At 37.4% G+C, this 16,535-nt stretch overlaps 2 protein-coding genes across 3 annotated transcripts in view; one reads left to right on the forward strand and one right to left on the reverse strand.

Moving 5' to 3' along the window:
- Positions 1-7,420, reverse strand: part of NDUFAF2 (NADH:ubiquinone oxidoreductase complex assembly factor 2) — a 168,265-nt gene extending 160,845 nt beyond the window's left edge. Inside the window, exon 1 of the mRNA XM_044224141.1 lies at positions 7,219-7,420. Coding sequence (XP_044080076.1) covers positions 7,219-7,345 — 127 coding nt within the window. The 5' untranslated portion in view covers positions 7,346-7,420. The remainder of the gene's footprint in view (positions 1-7,218) is intronic.
- A 113-nt stretch (positions 7,421-7,533) lies between these two features.
- ERCC8 (ERCC excision repair 8, CSA ubiquitin ligase complex subunit) overlaps positions 7,534-16,535 on the forward strand; it is a 57,440-nt gene continuing 48,438 nt past the window's right edge. For both annotated transcript variants that reach the window (XM_044224151.1, XM_044224157.1), the window contains exon 1: positions 7,534-7,657. In XM_044224151.1, the coding sequence (XP_044080086.1) occupies positions 7,581-7,657 (77 nt within the window). In that variant the 5' untranslated portion in view covers positions 7,534-7,580. The remainder of the gene's footprint in view (positions 7,658-16,535) is intronic.

Consider the following 16,535-nt stretch of genomic DNA (forward strand, 5'->3'; position numbering starts at 1 on the left):
TTCTGACAGAACCCCAAGCTTAGAGCAACAGGCCAGAGAGCACGGGGGGGGGGGGGGGGGGGGGGGGGGGGGGGGGGGTTAGCAGGCCTGAGATCAAAGTCAAAGGTCAAAAAGAAAATCTGACTTGCTATTAGCATTCTTAAGATTTCTACTGGCAGGGGCTAAAAGTGAAGCATCCTGAATAACGACTATAGTTCTCCCAGAAAAATTTGACTAGAGCCCTATGGGAAGCCACAGGCACATAGCATTCATACAGGTATCCCTTAGTACAATCACTTTCAAGTAAAATGAGGGAGATGTCACAAAAGTCATCTAAGGGGGGTAGTCAGGAATTAGAAAACATAACCAACAGAAAGCATAAAAAATAAGATGACTAAAGTAAGGCTAAATAAATCACTACAACAAATATAAATGGATTCTGCCACCATTTAAATTAAAAAAGTTACTTTTTTTCAACATCCACTCCCAAAAAAGCAGGGGTCTGTGTGTGAAAGAGGGGGGGTAATTTCAACATAAAAAGAGAACTTACAAATCTCAAGAGAATTAAAAACATATTAGGAATTATAATATAAAGATTGTGCAGAGATAAATTTATACAAATTGCAAAAATAAGTCAACAAGTCCGTCAATCAACAAGACCGGGGACAATCAAGGAAATGTGACAAAAAGGATATCTGATCATGTTAAGGAATTGTTTATTTCTATACAAGATGATGATTACTGTCATATTTAAAAAGAGAAGCCTTGTGTTTCAGAGGCATAATCTAAGTGGTTTACAAGTAAACTGACATATTTAGTAATTGTTTCAAAATAAGAGGAAAGATGAGTATAACCAGGGAGAAAATAAAATTTAGCCATGAACTGGTACCTGTGAAAGAGAACGATGGTTTGTTTTATCATTTTCTCTACTTACTCTTTTTTTTTTTTAGATTTTAATGAGTTATTTGAGAGAGAGAACTTGTGAGCCAAAGAGCACATGCAGGGGGAGCAGCAGGCTAAGGGAGAGGGAGAAGCAGGCTCCTACTGAGTAAGGAGCCCGATGGGGGGCTCCATCCCAGGACCCTGGGATCATGACGTGAGCAAAATGCAGATGCTTAACGAACAGAGCCACCGAAGTGTTCCCACCTTTATTTTTAAAGATTTTATTTATTTAGTTATTTGAGAGAGAGGAGAGCCTGAATATGCACAGGGATAGAAGCAGAAAGGGAGGGAGAGGGAGAAAATCCCAGGACGACTCCCCACTGAGCCCAGAGCTCCACACAGGGCTAGACCTCATGATCCTCAGATCACAGACCTAAGTCAAAACCAAACCAAGAGTCCCACACTCAATTAACTGAGCCACCCAGGTACCCCTTATTTTCTCTACTTTTTATGCCTGAAATATTTCTTAATTCAAAAGTTAAAAATAAATAAAAGGATAAATAAAAATAAAAAGAAGTGATTCTCTGGGTAGAACAAAACGTAAAATCAAACTACTTTAACATCCTTTTTTAAAAAAGGAAACACATGGAAATGATACAAAATACCCTTCAATTTTAAATAAAATTCAATTTTAGATTGACAAACCTCAATTTAAAATTACTACTTTTAAGTGTCTATACCTCTTCCAATTTGGCTTCTCAAAGGTGTTTGAGAACTCTGTATTTAAAAGACTTTTTTTTAGCCAAAGGATTGAAATATAAAATTCAGGAAATGTTATTATAAATAGTGTGTTTGGCACACTTATAATCCAAATACATGTGAGTCTAAATATACCCATATAAATTAGAAAGTATACAAGATATAATCAGGCAGTAAATGTTTTTATGAAAACTTTAGGACAAATTTTTCTTTGCTCACGATTCTCATAAGTGTACAAATAATGCTTCATTAAAAAGTGGAGAACAAAATTTTAAAAATCCTTTAGAATGTAAGACTTTCTATTAAAATGTTGAACTTGAATAGATTTATTTTATAATTATTAAAATAAGACAATTTGAAAATCACAGCTAGTGGCTTAGTATAAACAATTCACTATGCAAAAAGCCCTAGTGAGGGTTTATACAGTTTTAAAAAATGTATTCCAAAACTAAATCTATTCACCATGTTTGATGAAACACTTACCCCAGATTCTGAAAGAAAGCATCACTATTATCTACTATCCGTTGCTATTCCTCTCTTGCCCCCACCCAATTCTGTTTTGGGAACATCAAATGAAGCTCAGCATCATGAAAAGTAACAGTCTAGATACAACTCCTAAATAGCTGCATTCAATCAATTTTTATTTCTTTTCTGATTGCTGAAAATTAAATAACTATTACCTGATTCAGCTCCCTGGTAAAAATCACACAAGCTTTCAGGTTTGAGTTCTAATAGCATGAATATCTATGCATCTAACAAAATTATTGATCTAGAGATTAGATTATAAACAAATATCACTTTCAGGATGGACTCAAAGGTCATGAATGGCAGCCAGGTAGTGTGGATATATTCCTCCTTGAATGGGAAGCCCCTGAAATGAGTGTTCCTATTTATCTGCCTCCTGATCTCATCTATACGGATTACTCTCTCCCTGCTTCAATTCAAATAAACTTAAAGTTTTAGGGATCACCTACATAAAGGTGGCTTCCAAATCTGCATTTTAATAACATCTTTGGAACTGCAGATCTAAGTACACAATTGCTTGACTCTACAATTGCCCTATTATAACAAATTCTACTTACTCTTTTACCAACCCACCCTAAAGCCTACTTCTCTATTTGCATTTGTCCTCTTCAACCTTTATTTGCAGGAATCTGTATATCACAATCCACGGGCTCTCCAGAATTAAAACAAAATCATCTTTGGCCTCTCATCTTTTCTTTCCCCTTCCACCAGTCTAAGTAATTAACAAGTTCAAAAGTTTTGCTAAATCAAAACTTGAGTCTCCTAAGATCTCTTTCCAGAATCACAGTCAATCTAGCAATGCTCCCACCAAATAGTATTTCAGCTCCTCTCTCCCCTTTAACTCACCTTCTAAGGGCTTCTGGAGTCATTTAATAGCTCTGATCATGTCGCAAGCTTTTCAATGGCTATCCACCAGATAGAGAATAAAGTACAAACTTGAAACTTAGAGTATTCAAGGCCATTTAGTATATGACCCTGTCTATCCCCTCACTAAAACAGCTTACTCTAGCTCTTCTCCACGGAGGTCTACCAGCATGGGACTACCTTCTAATTTCTGTGATATTTCCTATCCCCTCCTAGCCCTGGCTGGGAATGCTCTTCAACCACTCTTTCTGAAATTGTATTTATCACTCAAGGCACTAATCAAATGTATCCAGTTCCTTATCTCCCCAAATTCTCTCAGTTACAATTAAACATAAGGCACTCTCTTCCTTTTCTAGCATGGCTCTAATAGGCTGAAAGTTGTTTCTTCAAAAAATGTAAATATTTCCCCTCTGACCTAAGTTCTGATTTAAAGGGCTGCAGAGATTAACCTAATCGTTTTCTATACAATAATCTTCCAAATATCTGAAGCTACTCCTAAATCTTATCTTCAAAGATAAATTTCCTCAAAATTCACAGCTAATAGTCATAGATATAATTTCTGGAAATTTTCATTTTCATAACTACTCCTGTATGGACACTCTAGATTTTCAATAATCTCTCCTAAAGTGTGGTGTCCAGAGCCAAAGACAATAGTCCAAGCCTTGTTTTTTGCAAATTATGCATGATATTCACCTTCCTTGCCAAATTTGGACATTGACAACATCTATTAGGAAATTAACAACTCAAAATAATCTTTCAGTAATAAACTTGTTAGTGTTAACTGGGTGCAGATATTTAATAAATGCACAAAAGATAAAGATGAAAATAACAAAACAAGGTTCAAAAAGGTCCTGGTCAGAATTAAGTATACAAAAATTTACCTTAGGAAGGGAACTCCTTTTGAAACATGAGATAAATGGAACCAGACAGATAAAAATTCGGAGGCACTATAAATTAAAAGCGTGCAATATCAAAGGAAAGTTCTAGACAAAGTTTATTTGGGGAATCTTTTACTAAGTAATCTTCCATACAGCAAGCAAACTTCCAATAATAATAATATGTTGATTAACAAATTTTCCTTAAAAACGCCAACAAATGTTATCTTCACAATCTTCTTATTCTCAGATGCCAATATGGTTTTTTTTTTGTTTTTTTTAGTTAAAATTTCAACAATCAATTCTAAACTTAAATTCAGCTGACTGGACAATACTCCAGAGATTCATTTTAAATTGCATAAGTATCTTTGCTCTCATTAAATAATATCCTAATGTGGAAAGTATAGTAGTTCTTTAATGACTGGCACCACACTAATTAACTGAATTAGAAGAAAAAGCCATTTCCTCTGAAGAGCTCTTAAATACTCTTCAATGGTGATGTTAAATACTTAACAATTCATTCAATTCAAAGAAACTCAATTCAAAAAACCATCTTTCATACCAAGGAAATAAGAAAGTTAGATGACTCATTTTTTGAAAACTTGCATTACAACAAACAAAGACATTTCCCCCTATAAATAGCAGAAAGCTTAGGAAATGTGTGCCAGTATTTACAGACTGTAATATGTGTCTGTGCCACAGGCTTCAATTATCTAAAAACAGAATAACACAGATATGTTATATAGCAGCATTCAATAATTCTCCTATATCATCAATAAAAGCCTCATTTTCTTTTTTTTTTTTTTTTAAAGATTTTATTCATTTATTTGACAGACAGAGATCACAAGTAGGCAGAGAGGCAGGCAGAGAGAGAGAGAGGAGGAAGCAGGCTCCCCGCCAAGCAGGGAGCCCGATGCGGGACTCGATCCCAGGACCCCGAGATCATGACCTGAGCTGAAGGCAGCGGCTTAACCCACTGAGCCACCCAGGCGCCCCTAAAAGCCTCATTTTCTTACAGCCAGCCAAGAGTACATGAATTCCAAATATCAAGCTGATAGAAGTAGAAATTTATAATCACTTTGGAAAACCATTTGGTATCATCATAAGATTAAAGATCAACATATACTTTGACTCACAAATTATGTTGTCTTAGAATACACATGATTTTGTTAATTTAAATCTTTCTTCAATCATGCTGTACGTATTTCCACTGAAATGATACAAGGAAGTTGATCCAAAATTATTTTTAATGGTCGAAAGATTTGAAGGGATACTTCACCAAATATCTAGGGATGGCAAATAAGCACATAAATAGATTCTCAACATTCTCAGTCATTAGGAAAATGAAAATCAAAACCACAATGAGACCCCACTATGCAATTAATAGAATGGCTAAAATAACAATAACAACAACAACAACAAAAACCTGACAATTCAAAGGGCTGGTGAGGATGTGTAACAAGAATTTTTTTTAACATTGCTGGCAGGAATGCAAAATGATATAGCCAATGTGGAAAAGAGTGGGATAGTTTCTTACAAAGTTATATACATATGCACACAACCCAACAATCTCACTCCTAGGTATTTACCCAAGAGAAGTGGAAAAAGATTCACACAAAATCCTGCATGGGAATGCTTATAGAAGCTTTCTTCATAATCACCAAAATCTAGAAATAACAAAGTCCTGGAGAATGGATAAAGTGTGGTAAACCCATAAATGAACTACTACTTAGCCATAAAAAGGAACAACTACTGACACATCGAACAATCTTAACTGCATTACGCTGTCTGAAATAAGCTTTCTTGGAAAGACTACCTCCTCCATAATTTCATTTATATGATATCCTGGAAAAGGCAAATCATAGGGACCTAAAACAGATCAGTGGTTGCCAATGCCTGGTTATCAGGTAGGGGAATGAATTACTAAGGGGTAGAGGGAACTTTGGGAATGAAGGAACATTCGGTATCCTGATTGTGTGATAGTTAAAGGACTATGCATTTGTTAAAAAAAAATCATAAAAACCACACACCAAAAAGGATAAGTGTTACTGTATGTAAATTATACTTCAATAAAAAAGGCAACAGACATTTTGCATATTTTTTAATGCTACTGGCAACTTATGGAAAGGAAACATCTTTCCTTCTGGTCCCAATTTGTGAAGAAACACGATCAACCTGCTAGGTTCTTCGTGGACTTTAAAAAAAAAAAGAAAAGAAAAAAATATTCCCGACCCTGACAAAATTTAGAAGCTCATTTAATGGGAAACAAGGCTTAGATATTAAGTTAAGGAAAAAGGCTAAGCAGAACAATTTTGAGTGATAAATCACTGAATACACTTTACACGTGCTCTAAGGAAGGAAGGAATAATTCTTTGACTAGAGCTATCGGAAATGAATGGATCACAATATTGGAAAGACTTTAGTGCTTCTCAATAACTGCTATTATTATCATTTCTAACTTCCAAGTGAGGAGACTGAGACTTGGGAGGACAAATATCTTGTCAGTTTTCCCTCAGTTACTACGTTTTAGGGCTGAAATTTTAACCCAATCCCTTCTGATCCCAAAGCCTGAGATCTACATTGAGATGACGGAGCCACATGGAAAAGGTTAAAACGGCTGCTACGTGATGTGATTTCTACGCGACAGGAACGTCCCCTAACTCCCCAAACTCCACTACTTTGCATGAACCCTAGGAAACACCACGATTAGATCAATGACCTTAGAGTGAGCTCCCCGGGGTTTTGGAGTGCAAATTCATGGGAAAGGGAACATAAAACCTTGTGGGGATCTTTTCTCCACAGTGTGCACAGTCCCACTTCTGACAGTTGGACGAAGGGGACGCGTGAGGCCAGCGCCATAGCTACTGAAAAAGGTCAATACCAGGAAAGAAGCAAGCGGATGCGGCCTGGTCGCCAAGAAGGGGGCAGGAGGAGGAAAAGCAGCTTCCCTGCCCTCCTGAGGCCCTCTGATTAAAGACGTCCGCGGACTTGTCCCTTTCTGGATCGCCTAGTGGCCGGGACCAGCGCCGAGGCGTCGTCAGCGGGTGGGCTCTAGATCCCAGGAGGAGAGAGCTGCGTGGGCGGCGCTGCGCTCGCGCGGGCAGCGGCCGGTGACACCTCACCGAGCCGCTGCAACCCACGAACCACCGGCACACTGCGATCCGGACCGCGGCTCCAAGTGCTCAGCTCAGAGTGAAGGGGAGACAGGAGGAATGAATTTGGGCTGTCCCCCCAAGTGACATCCCAGCCATTGCACGCTGTGTTCGTTTACGAGACACTCTCACGTTTCCCTTATTTACTGACCGCTCAACCGCTCCTGTCGCTGTCATCTCACCTCTCCAGTTCTTGTATTCCGGGACATAGTAGTATTTGTTCCCAAACTGGTCTGTGCCTACTTGCTGCTTCGCTTCCTTTGACAGCGCTCTCCGTAAGGCGCGGAACAAATTCTGAGACCAACCCATGCCTTCTGCCGGGATTCAAGCACAAATCGCAGCCGGATCCGCCACGACGGAAGCACAAACGCTAGCCAGGAGCGGGCCCCGCCCACCCACTCCGTCCTCACGCCCTTCTAGTAACGGCGCTCACCATTGGTCGGATGGTACGTTGCTTGGCCAATAGGAGACACCACTGTTACAGCCCGGCCTCCGAGCTCTGTCATGGCGGCGTCCAGTTTTCGAGCTAGTGTGAAGAAACGGAATGTTAGGGTTTTTATTAGCAAGACAGGCGGGTTTGGACGACCCTCTTCGCCTCCGGAGAGCGGAGTCCACACGGAGGTAAAGAAAACCTTGTTTTTTTCCTCAAATGGACCATTTCAAATACGGACCAATTTCTGTGTTAGTCTTGCCTCCCACTTTCCCGCCTTATTATCACCTTACTTTCACCAAACTCGACTTTAATTTCTTCTGCTTACGAAAATAAGATGCCTTCTACATACCTGTAGGCTGGTGGATGCACACGAGGCTTCTGGGGAAGATACTTTAGTTTTATCTTCTTTTCCCTCACATTACATTTCCTCCCACTCCCCAAGGAATAACTACTCTCCTAGGATTCCTTCATTCGTTCAGTCGATATATTTACTGAGCATTTGTTTGCCAAGCATTATGTTAAGGGCAGAGCATTGGCCAGGAATTGAACAAAGTTTACCATGCCTAGAGCAGACAAGGGGACCATTGACAAGAGATGAAGCTGGAGATGTAGTCCGGTGCTAGGTGAGGAAGATCCTTGTGTAGTTGGTGAACAGGTATGGCGATGAGAAGAAGGTGACAGTGGATTTTGTCATCTATTTGGAGAATGGATTGAAATTGAGAGCCAGAATGAGAGTCAAGTTAGGTAACTGTTCCAGTTGTCCAGAAGATAGCAGATGGAAGCCTGGGAAATGGTGGTTGGGTTGAAAATATTTTATATATATATACACATATATATGTATATATATATATTTAAGAAATAGAATCAACCAGCCGTCTAAATTGGTTGATTCTAGTAAATGATGGAAAGAGAGAGTCAACGGTGATTCCCAGGTATGTGCTTTTTATGTAGCAGAGTGAATGTAACTTGCCCATATTGACTTTTCCATACTACTTTTTAAAAATTTTTAAAGGTTTTATCTACCCATTTGAGAGAGAAAGAGCAGGAGCATGGGGGAGGGCCAGGTGGAGAGGGACAGACTCCCCAGTGAGCGGGGAGCCCAGGACCCTGAGATTCTGACCAGAACTGACATCAGATTCGTAACTGACTTGAGCCACATAGGCACCCCCTTCCCATATTGCTTTCAGAGAACCTGTGAAGAGGAGGACAAAGTTGAGTGTACATATTTAATGCTCAGAAGAAATTGAGATATCTTTAATGTGAGATGATACATGAAGTGAGGTGGAGATGAGATCATCCAGGCATTACTTGTAGAGTAAGAAAAGCAGTTCAGTGACCAAAAATCTGAGAAACATCAACATTTAAAGTTAGGGAGAAGAAAAGACTAAAAATGAACTGTGGCAGCAAAATCAGGGCAACAAAATGTCTCATAAACTGAAAGAAGAGGAAACCCTTATATGTGCCGTTTGCTGGCCCTAGCCCTGTTCTTGCTCTTAGTGGTTCTCCATCCCATCACTCTGCTTATCTGTTCAATTTATTACTACTGAAATTGTATTATGTGCATATTTTCTTATTAGTTTATATTGTCTTCTTGACCTCTGAGATAAGAGACATGAGAAAGGAGACGTAGAAGAGTTTCTGTTGAGTGAATAGCATGCATTCAAGAAATAGGAATAAAGGGAACTAAAAGTGTGAGTCATATTTAACCAACAGTGTGAAAACTGATGGTCTTGGGAAGAGCATTTTCAGGAGACTCATGGGAATAAAGTAAGATTTCAGTGAGTTGAAGAATGCCAGGAAAAGAAGTAGGAACTGCCAACACTGATGGATTTTTAAAGAAACTTAAAGAGAGAAAAGCAGAATACAGTTGCTTATTGAAAAACTGATGGATATGATTTTTTCTAATACCCCAAAAGAAGACTTACCTGCTGCATTAGTTATCAGTGGGTGGGTAACAAAGTACCCCATGCATAAGTTATCAGTGAAAGGGTAACAAAGTACCCTCCAAAACTTAGCTTAAAACAGCAAAAGGTTTATTAACTCACAAGTGTTGGGGTAAGGAATCGGTGTGTGTCTTAGCTAGGTCTTCTGGCTCAGAGTCTCTCAGAAAGCTGCAGTGAAGATATTGACTGGGATTATAGTCATTTCAAGACTGGACTCTGGGAGGATCCACTTTCAAACTCACTCAGAACAGGATTTAATTCTTCCCTGACTTTGGTCCAGAGGTCTCCCTCAGTTCCAGTTATTTTTCAAATCTCAACATGATAGCTGGCTTTCATCAAAGCAAGAAAGTAAGAGAGCAGGAAAGGGTAAGCAAGATGTGAGACAGATTCTTTATAATCTGATCTCAGAAATGGTATCTCATCAGTTTTGTTGTATTCTGTTCAGGAGAAGTGAGTCATTGGGTCTAGCCCACACTCAAGGACACAAGGAAAGGAAATTACCTGCAGGTGTGACTACCAGGAGGTGGAGACGGTGGAAGTCACCTTCTAGGTTCCCTACCACAGCTGAAAACAGACAAAAATAATAAATTATTGTAATGCATTGTAATAATCTTTTACCTGTTTTTGGCAAGCAATTTACATGATATTTTGTGTTCTAAAATGTTGTATCAGACTTATATTTAGTATTATGCTTTTAAAATGGACAAATGTTTCAGATATTACATGTAATTTCAACTAAATAAACAATCTTTTAACCACATTTTGATCAATTTTAAACATGTTTGGGCTGCATCTACAGTTAGCCCTCTGTCTCTACCTCCTTTCAGTGCAGAGTTGACAGTAATTCCTATTCAGCTCAGTGATCCACTCTAATAAAAGCATACAGACATATCCAGAGTTTTAAGTGATTTCGGAAATTCAAAATTTATGTTTATCAAAACTGATCAATCTCCTCTGATAATCTGGCTTGTTTCCACCAAGTAGTTCTTCAGTTCTTCCCTTAGGATCAGCAAATTAAACATTGGAAAGTAAATGAACTTGACTGTAAGACCTTTAGTTTTAGTGAAAATAGCTGTACTTTTTTTAAAAGAAGCCACATTAGTTTTTCCCCAGTAAGTTCAGAAGTCTTAACATATCATAATGACTTAAATCATGTGAGCTACTGAGGGTCTAAAACATTGGGTTTCTCCAGATTCTTTTAATCCCCAATAGACCGCTGTCTGACAATGCAGCTAATATCACTCTGTTAAAATTCCATGACGTAAACATCTTCATTAGAAGATGTACAGTTTTGGAATAGTGAATGTCTCCTTAGAAGGTCACCAGATTAATCCATCTGTGAATGGATTTCACTTTCCGTGCAAAACATGCTGCTTCCCCCAGCATACTTCACACTTGTGGCTAAAAACCTATAATCTAGCAATCCCATGGGCATCCCTCCCACCAGTTTCTTTATACGCTTATCAAAAATCTGTATTTGTCCCTAATTCTGATAATGCCAGTTTTATTATTCTGATTATGCCATTTTAGTAAGAACTAATGAAATACAAAGTCAAAAAGAATTGTTATTCTTAAACTAAATGGACCATTTTTTAAATGATCCAAACAAATTGCTTAAAATTAAGTGTTTTTAATGAGGTATCATTGAGAAAATCATATTATGAAAGACTGGAGGAAATTAATAAGAACAGATTGTTTCAACTTTGCGATAATATTGGAATCACCTACGGTGATTTGGAAAAAATACTTTGGAAAACGTATTCATGCCAAGGTTGCAACCCCAGAAATTCTGATTTAATTGAATCAAATTTAATTAATTAATTAATTCTGGAACTTCTTTAAAGCTCCATAGGTGATAATAGTGTATGGCCAGGATTGACAACCATTGCTTGAGAAAGATTCCACATTCAGTTGCATGTCTTGAGATTCCATAGTCATTTGTTTGGCATATGCCTTAAATGTTTACTCAATTAAAATGATAAGTTAATAATAAAACATTTTAAATTTTTAATTTATTTATTTATTGAGAGAGTATACACACACGTGCACACTTGCAAGCAGGGAAGGGGCAGATAGAGAGGGAGAGAATCTTAAGCAGGGTCTATGCTCAGTGCAGAGCTTGACACAGAGTCCAGTCTCATGACCCTGAACCAAAATAAAGAGTGGGACACTCAACCGATTAAGTCACCCCAGATCCCCAAATAAAACATATTTTTGAAAATCATAGAGTACATATAGTTGTGAGTATGGTTTGTAAAAGAAGATGATGTGGCATTCCGTTCAGCATATTTAACTCTACTTCAAACATCTGGCATATAAATACTCTGATAATCCTTGCTTTGCATAATCAGTGGATGGGGAACAATTACCATTGTTCTGTGATATTTAAAATTCCTTTGTCAAACAGTAAACTTTTTTTTGTTAAATTGTTTATTAACATATTATTTGTTTCAGGGATACAGGTGTTTGATTCATCAGTCTTACACAATTCACAGCACTTACCATAGCACATACCCTCCCCAATGTCCATCACCCAGCCAGTCCATCCCTCCCACTCCCCTCCCTTCCAGCAACCCGTTTGTTTCCTGAGATTAAGAGTCTCTTATTTGTCTCCCTCTCTAGTTTCATCTTCTTTTATTTTTCCCTCCCTTCCCCTATGATCCTCTATCTTGTTTCTCTAATTCTTCATATCAGTGAGATCATGTGATAATTGTCTTTCTCTGATTGACTTATTTTACTTAGCATAATACCCTCTAGTTCTATCCACATCATTGCATACGGCAAGATTTTGGGGTTTTTGATAGCTGCATAGTACTCCATTGTGTATATATACAATATCTTCTTTATCCATTCATCTGCTGATGGACATCTAGGTTCTTCCTATAATTTGGCTATCGTGGACATTGCTGCTATAAACATTGGGGTGCATGTGCCCCTTCAAAGCAGTAAACTTTTACTGTTATAAAAATAGGCAAGAAATGAAAAAATAGTAAAGCTAATATTAGTACACTGTAATAGAAGACATTAGAAACAATGAAAACTCTTTGTTTAAAGAAAAATTCATCTGAAATCAAGAGTAGTTTGAGTGGCACTGATCTTCTCATTATATAACTTCTAATGCACGTTGAGTATATTTCTATATTTTGGCTAATTATCATTCTTCTTTCTGAATCAGGTTCCAACATTTTGTCCTTTGCATTTCAACGTCGTGAAAGATCTCTGAGTTTTTAATGTAAACGTTTTTGCCAGTGTCATTTCCTCTCAGACCTTTTCAGCCTTCTCATCACAACCACTTTTCCTCATTTATTTGGACAAGTTCACTCACCTGCTTTGATTTCCTCAGTCTTTCTCTAGAGAGTCTCAAATGGCCACACTGTCAACATTTCCAGTCAGCTATTTCTTCTGTAACTCCATTTACATTCCATTTGAGTTTGATTTCCAGTATTATCACTTAGCTTATTTTTGGTGCACCTCCATTTTGTTGGTCAATTCCCTCTTTTCATTATCCATTTTTCTAAAATTTCATACAAGTTTATCTCGGAAGCACAGAACTTTGCAGTCTTTCTATGAATTGAATAACAAATCCACAGTAACCAGTCACCTGCAGATTTTGAAAGAAGTCATGTAAATTGCTCACAAATTATGATGTCCATGTTATTTTTGTAGTGATTTGTGGACTGAAAAGCTGGGAGCCAACTTTGTGCTTTATGCTATTAGTAACAGTTAATACACCATGGCAACTGAATTTTGAAACATTGTTTGGGGGTCTGGTTATTTCAATCATGGTAACTTCCATTCCATGCTTCATTTGCAAACTGTGCAAAGTGAGGATTGCTTATATATTTAAGTTGAAATAATGTATTGAAGGTAGTGTTTCTTTTTAAAGATTCCCTCATTAAGTGATGTCTTTGCTTAACTAAACAACCACACAATCCTTTTTTATTTAAGGAAGATGTCTACTCTAATTTACCCCAATTTCTTCATTGTCAATGATTAAGGGCAAAAGCATAAACACTGATGTGCAAAGTTTACAATTCTTACCCACCTTTTTTTTTTTAAACAACTTTCTTGAGGTATAATTGACACATAGTAAACTGCACATTAAATTAGAGTAAACGATTGGATGGGTTTTGACATACATACATGCTTTTGAAGCCATCACCACCAAAATAACTAATATACATAAGCCAAAAATTGCATCCTAACTTTTTGTAATGCTTCTTTTTATTTCTTTCCCTGCTTCATGCTGTTCTATTCCAGGAAACCACTCCTCTGCTTACTGTCAGCATAGATTACTTGCATATTCCAGAATTTTGTACAAATTATTCTTTGTCTTGTCTTTCATTCAGCATAATTATTTTGAAATTTCTCCTTTTGATTATTTTTTACTGTTGAGAAATACTGTATTCTGTGGATATATCACAGTTTATTTATCTATTCACTTGTTGATGGCATTTAAATGTTTCCAGTTTTGGGCAATGACATATAAAGTTGCTGTGAATGTTCAAGTACGAGTCTTTGTGTGGAAATGTACTTTTATTTCTCTTGGCTGCATGCCTAACAGGGGAATGACTAGAGCCTGTGTTTCACTTTTTAGAAACGTAGTTTTATAGAAGCTTAACATTCCCACCAGTGAGGGATGAGAGTGCTGGTTGCTCCACATTTTTCCCCCTTTCCTGCTTTTTTGGGAATTATTTGAACATTATTTAATATTCCATTTTATCTCTTGTGACATCTCATTATATAATTGTTTTTGGTGATTGCTCTAGGAATTATAAAATACCCATTTAACTTTCCATTCTCTGCTTAGAATCAATATTTTACTGCTTCATTTGGCATATAGAAACTTCATCATATATGTTGTCTCACATATTGCATTTATATACATTGTAAACCCCATCAGATGATGTTAATACATTTTTTTCAACTATCATGCATACTTTGTCAGTTTTATTTGCCTAGATATTTATCTTTTCTGTTGCTTTCTCCTCAATCCTGATATCCCAAGTTTTCAAATATCATTTCCCTTCTGTCTGAAGGACTTTATCTGTTCTTTTAGAGCATGAACCAGAATTTCTGGCATGTGCATGCGTGTATTTAACATGTACCAAAATTCCAGACACCTAGAAGGACAGCAGGTATTCATCACAGAGCACCTTGTTGGCTCCACATAGTTGAGGCTCAGTGAACCATTCTTATCCAGGAATGATAGAAACCTCCTGAAATCACAGAAGGAGACAAAGGCCAATCTTGCAAGTAGGACTTTCTAAGGATAGCAGTCTCTGGCATGCTGTATTAACTCCTTTTTTGCACACCTTGCCTCCTTCCACACACACCCTGCCCTTGTTTACCTACCATATTACCCTCTTACTTTTCTTCATTTAACCTCTTTTAGTTCCCTTAAAATTCAGTCCTAAAGTCTTTAGGTTGGGCCGAAGTAGGCTTCCATACACAGGCTGGGATTAGAGTGTGCAGGCTGAGGAGGTAGTCTGTGAGGACTGACAAGCTCAGGTGATAGGAGTGTTAGGGGAGGCAGAAATCAAAGCCCATGCCTGGTAAGCAATTTTCTTGTTGGGGGCGGGGATGGTATTGGTGAAGGGAGATTGGTTGCATTCATTTGTATTGTTCAAATAAATAAACAAATTAATGATAGTGAGAGCTACATTTCTCACTGTTCAGAGAAGGGAACTCAAGGAAGGGGTGAACCTTTGTTCATGTTTGTATGGTATTTTACTGGTTACGAGAAGCACAGATTACTGTTATTTGAAAAATCATCAAATATGAGTGCCTGGGTGGCTCAGTCAGTTAAGCATCTGAGTCTTGATTTTGGCTCAGGTCAGGATCTCAGGGTTGTGAGATCCAGACTTGTGTTGGGTCTTAATCTCCCTCTCCTCTCCCCCACTCCACCTCACCCATGCTCGCTCGCTCTAAAAAAAAAAAAGTAAAATTGAAAAATAGAAAAATATTTTAAGAAGAAATGGGAATTTCCCTGAAAAATATGAAAAATTATTTTCTGGTGAAATACTGAAGCTCAGAGATGGCAGAACAGCATAATGGTCTGGAGAGAAAGTGTCAAGCGTTCAGATCCCAGTTCAGCTAGTTATTAGATGTATGGTGTTAGACAAATTACTTATGTCTTAGATTTATAATCAGAAAGAACAGTTACTAATATAACCTACCACCTGGGAAATCTATCAGTTCAGATTAACACTTATTACACTTATTTTACTACCAATCACAGTGTTGACTCATGGTAGGCTCTTAATATTAGCTGTTACTGTTACTGATCAAAGTCAGAAAAGTAGTAAGTGTTAGACCGGATATTTGAACCTAAGGCTAAACTGTGAAGACAAAGGCCTGCATATATCTTTAAATCAAACATTTAATATGTAAATATGATTACTAAAATGTTTATAATGTTTATATACTGCTACTGTAAGGACATAAAAGTATCAATTTGTACCTTTTCTAGCACTGTGCATTTTTATTTTTTTAAAAATTGACGCATAGGCTAAAAGTTTTCATATAGATAGCATTATGTTGGTCAATAATGAATTCAGAAATCATTCTAGTTAAATTAACATAAATGTTCCTTAACATCCAACAGACTAAGACATTCTAATAAGACTTTCATTGGGCACTTACTGGTCATTGTAATGAGCACTTTTCATGTATTAACTCATTTAATCTTAATATCCTCTTCAGAATAATGATGGTTTACAGTTATGTAATGTAAGAAATTTCATTCAACTTAATTTAAGAGTACTTGTTAATCATCTTTTTATAGATATTTAATTGGCTTTTTAAAAGTGTGCTTAATCATTGTTTGAACATACTCACTGTATTTTACCTAAGGCCTAGAAACACTTCTAGGGAATTTTTTTAAAAAATACTATAATTTGGGGCGCCTGGGTGGCTCAGTGGGTTAAAGCCTCTGCCTTCAGCTCAGGTCATGATCTCAGAGTCCTGGGATTGAGCCCCACATCAGGCTCTCTGGTCCGCGGGGAGCCTGCTTCCTCCTCTCTCTCTCTCTTCCTGCCTCTCTGCCTACTTGTGATCTCTGTCTGTCAAATAAATAAATAAAAATCTTAAAAAACAAAACAAAACAAAACTGTAATTTAAG

The sequence above is a fragment of the Neovison vison genome, chromosome 1 (genome assembly GCF_020171115.1).
Source record: "Neovison vison isolate M4711 chromosome 1, ASM_NN_V1, whole genome shotgun sequence".
Taxonomy (NCBI): Eukaryota; Metazoa; Chordata; class Mammalia; order Carnivora; family Mustelidae; genus Neogale; species Neogale vison.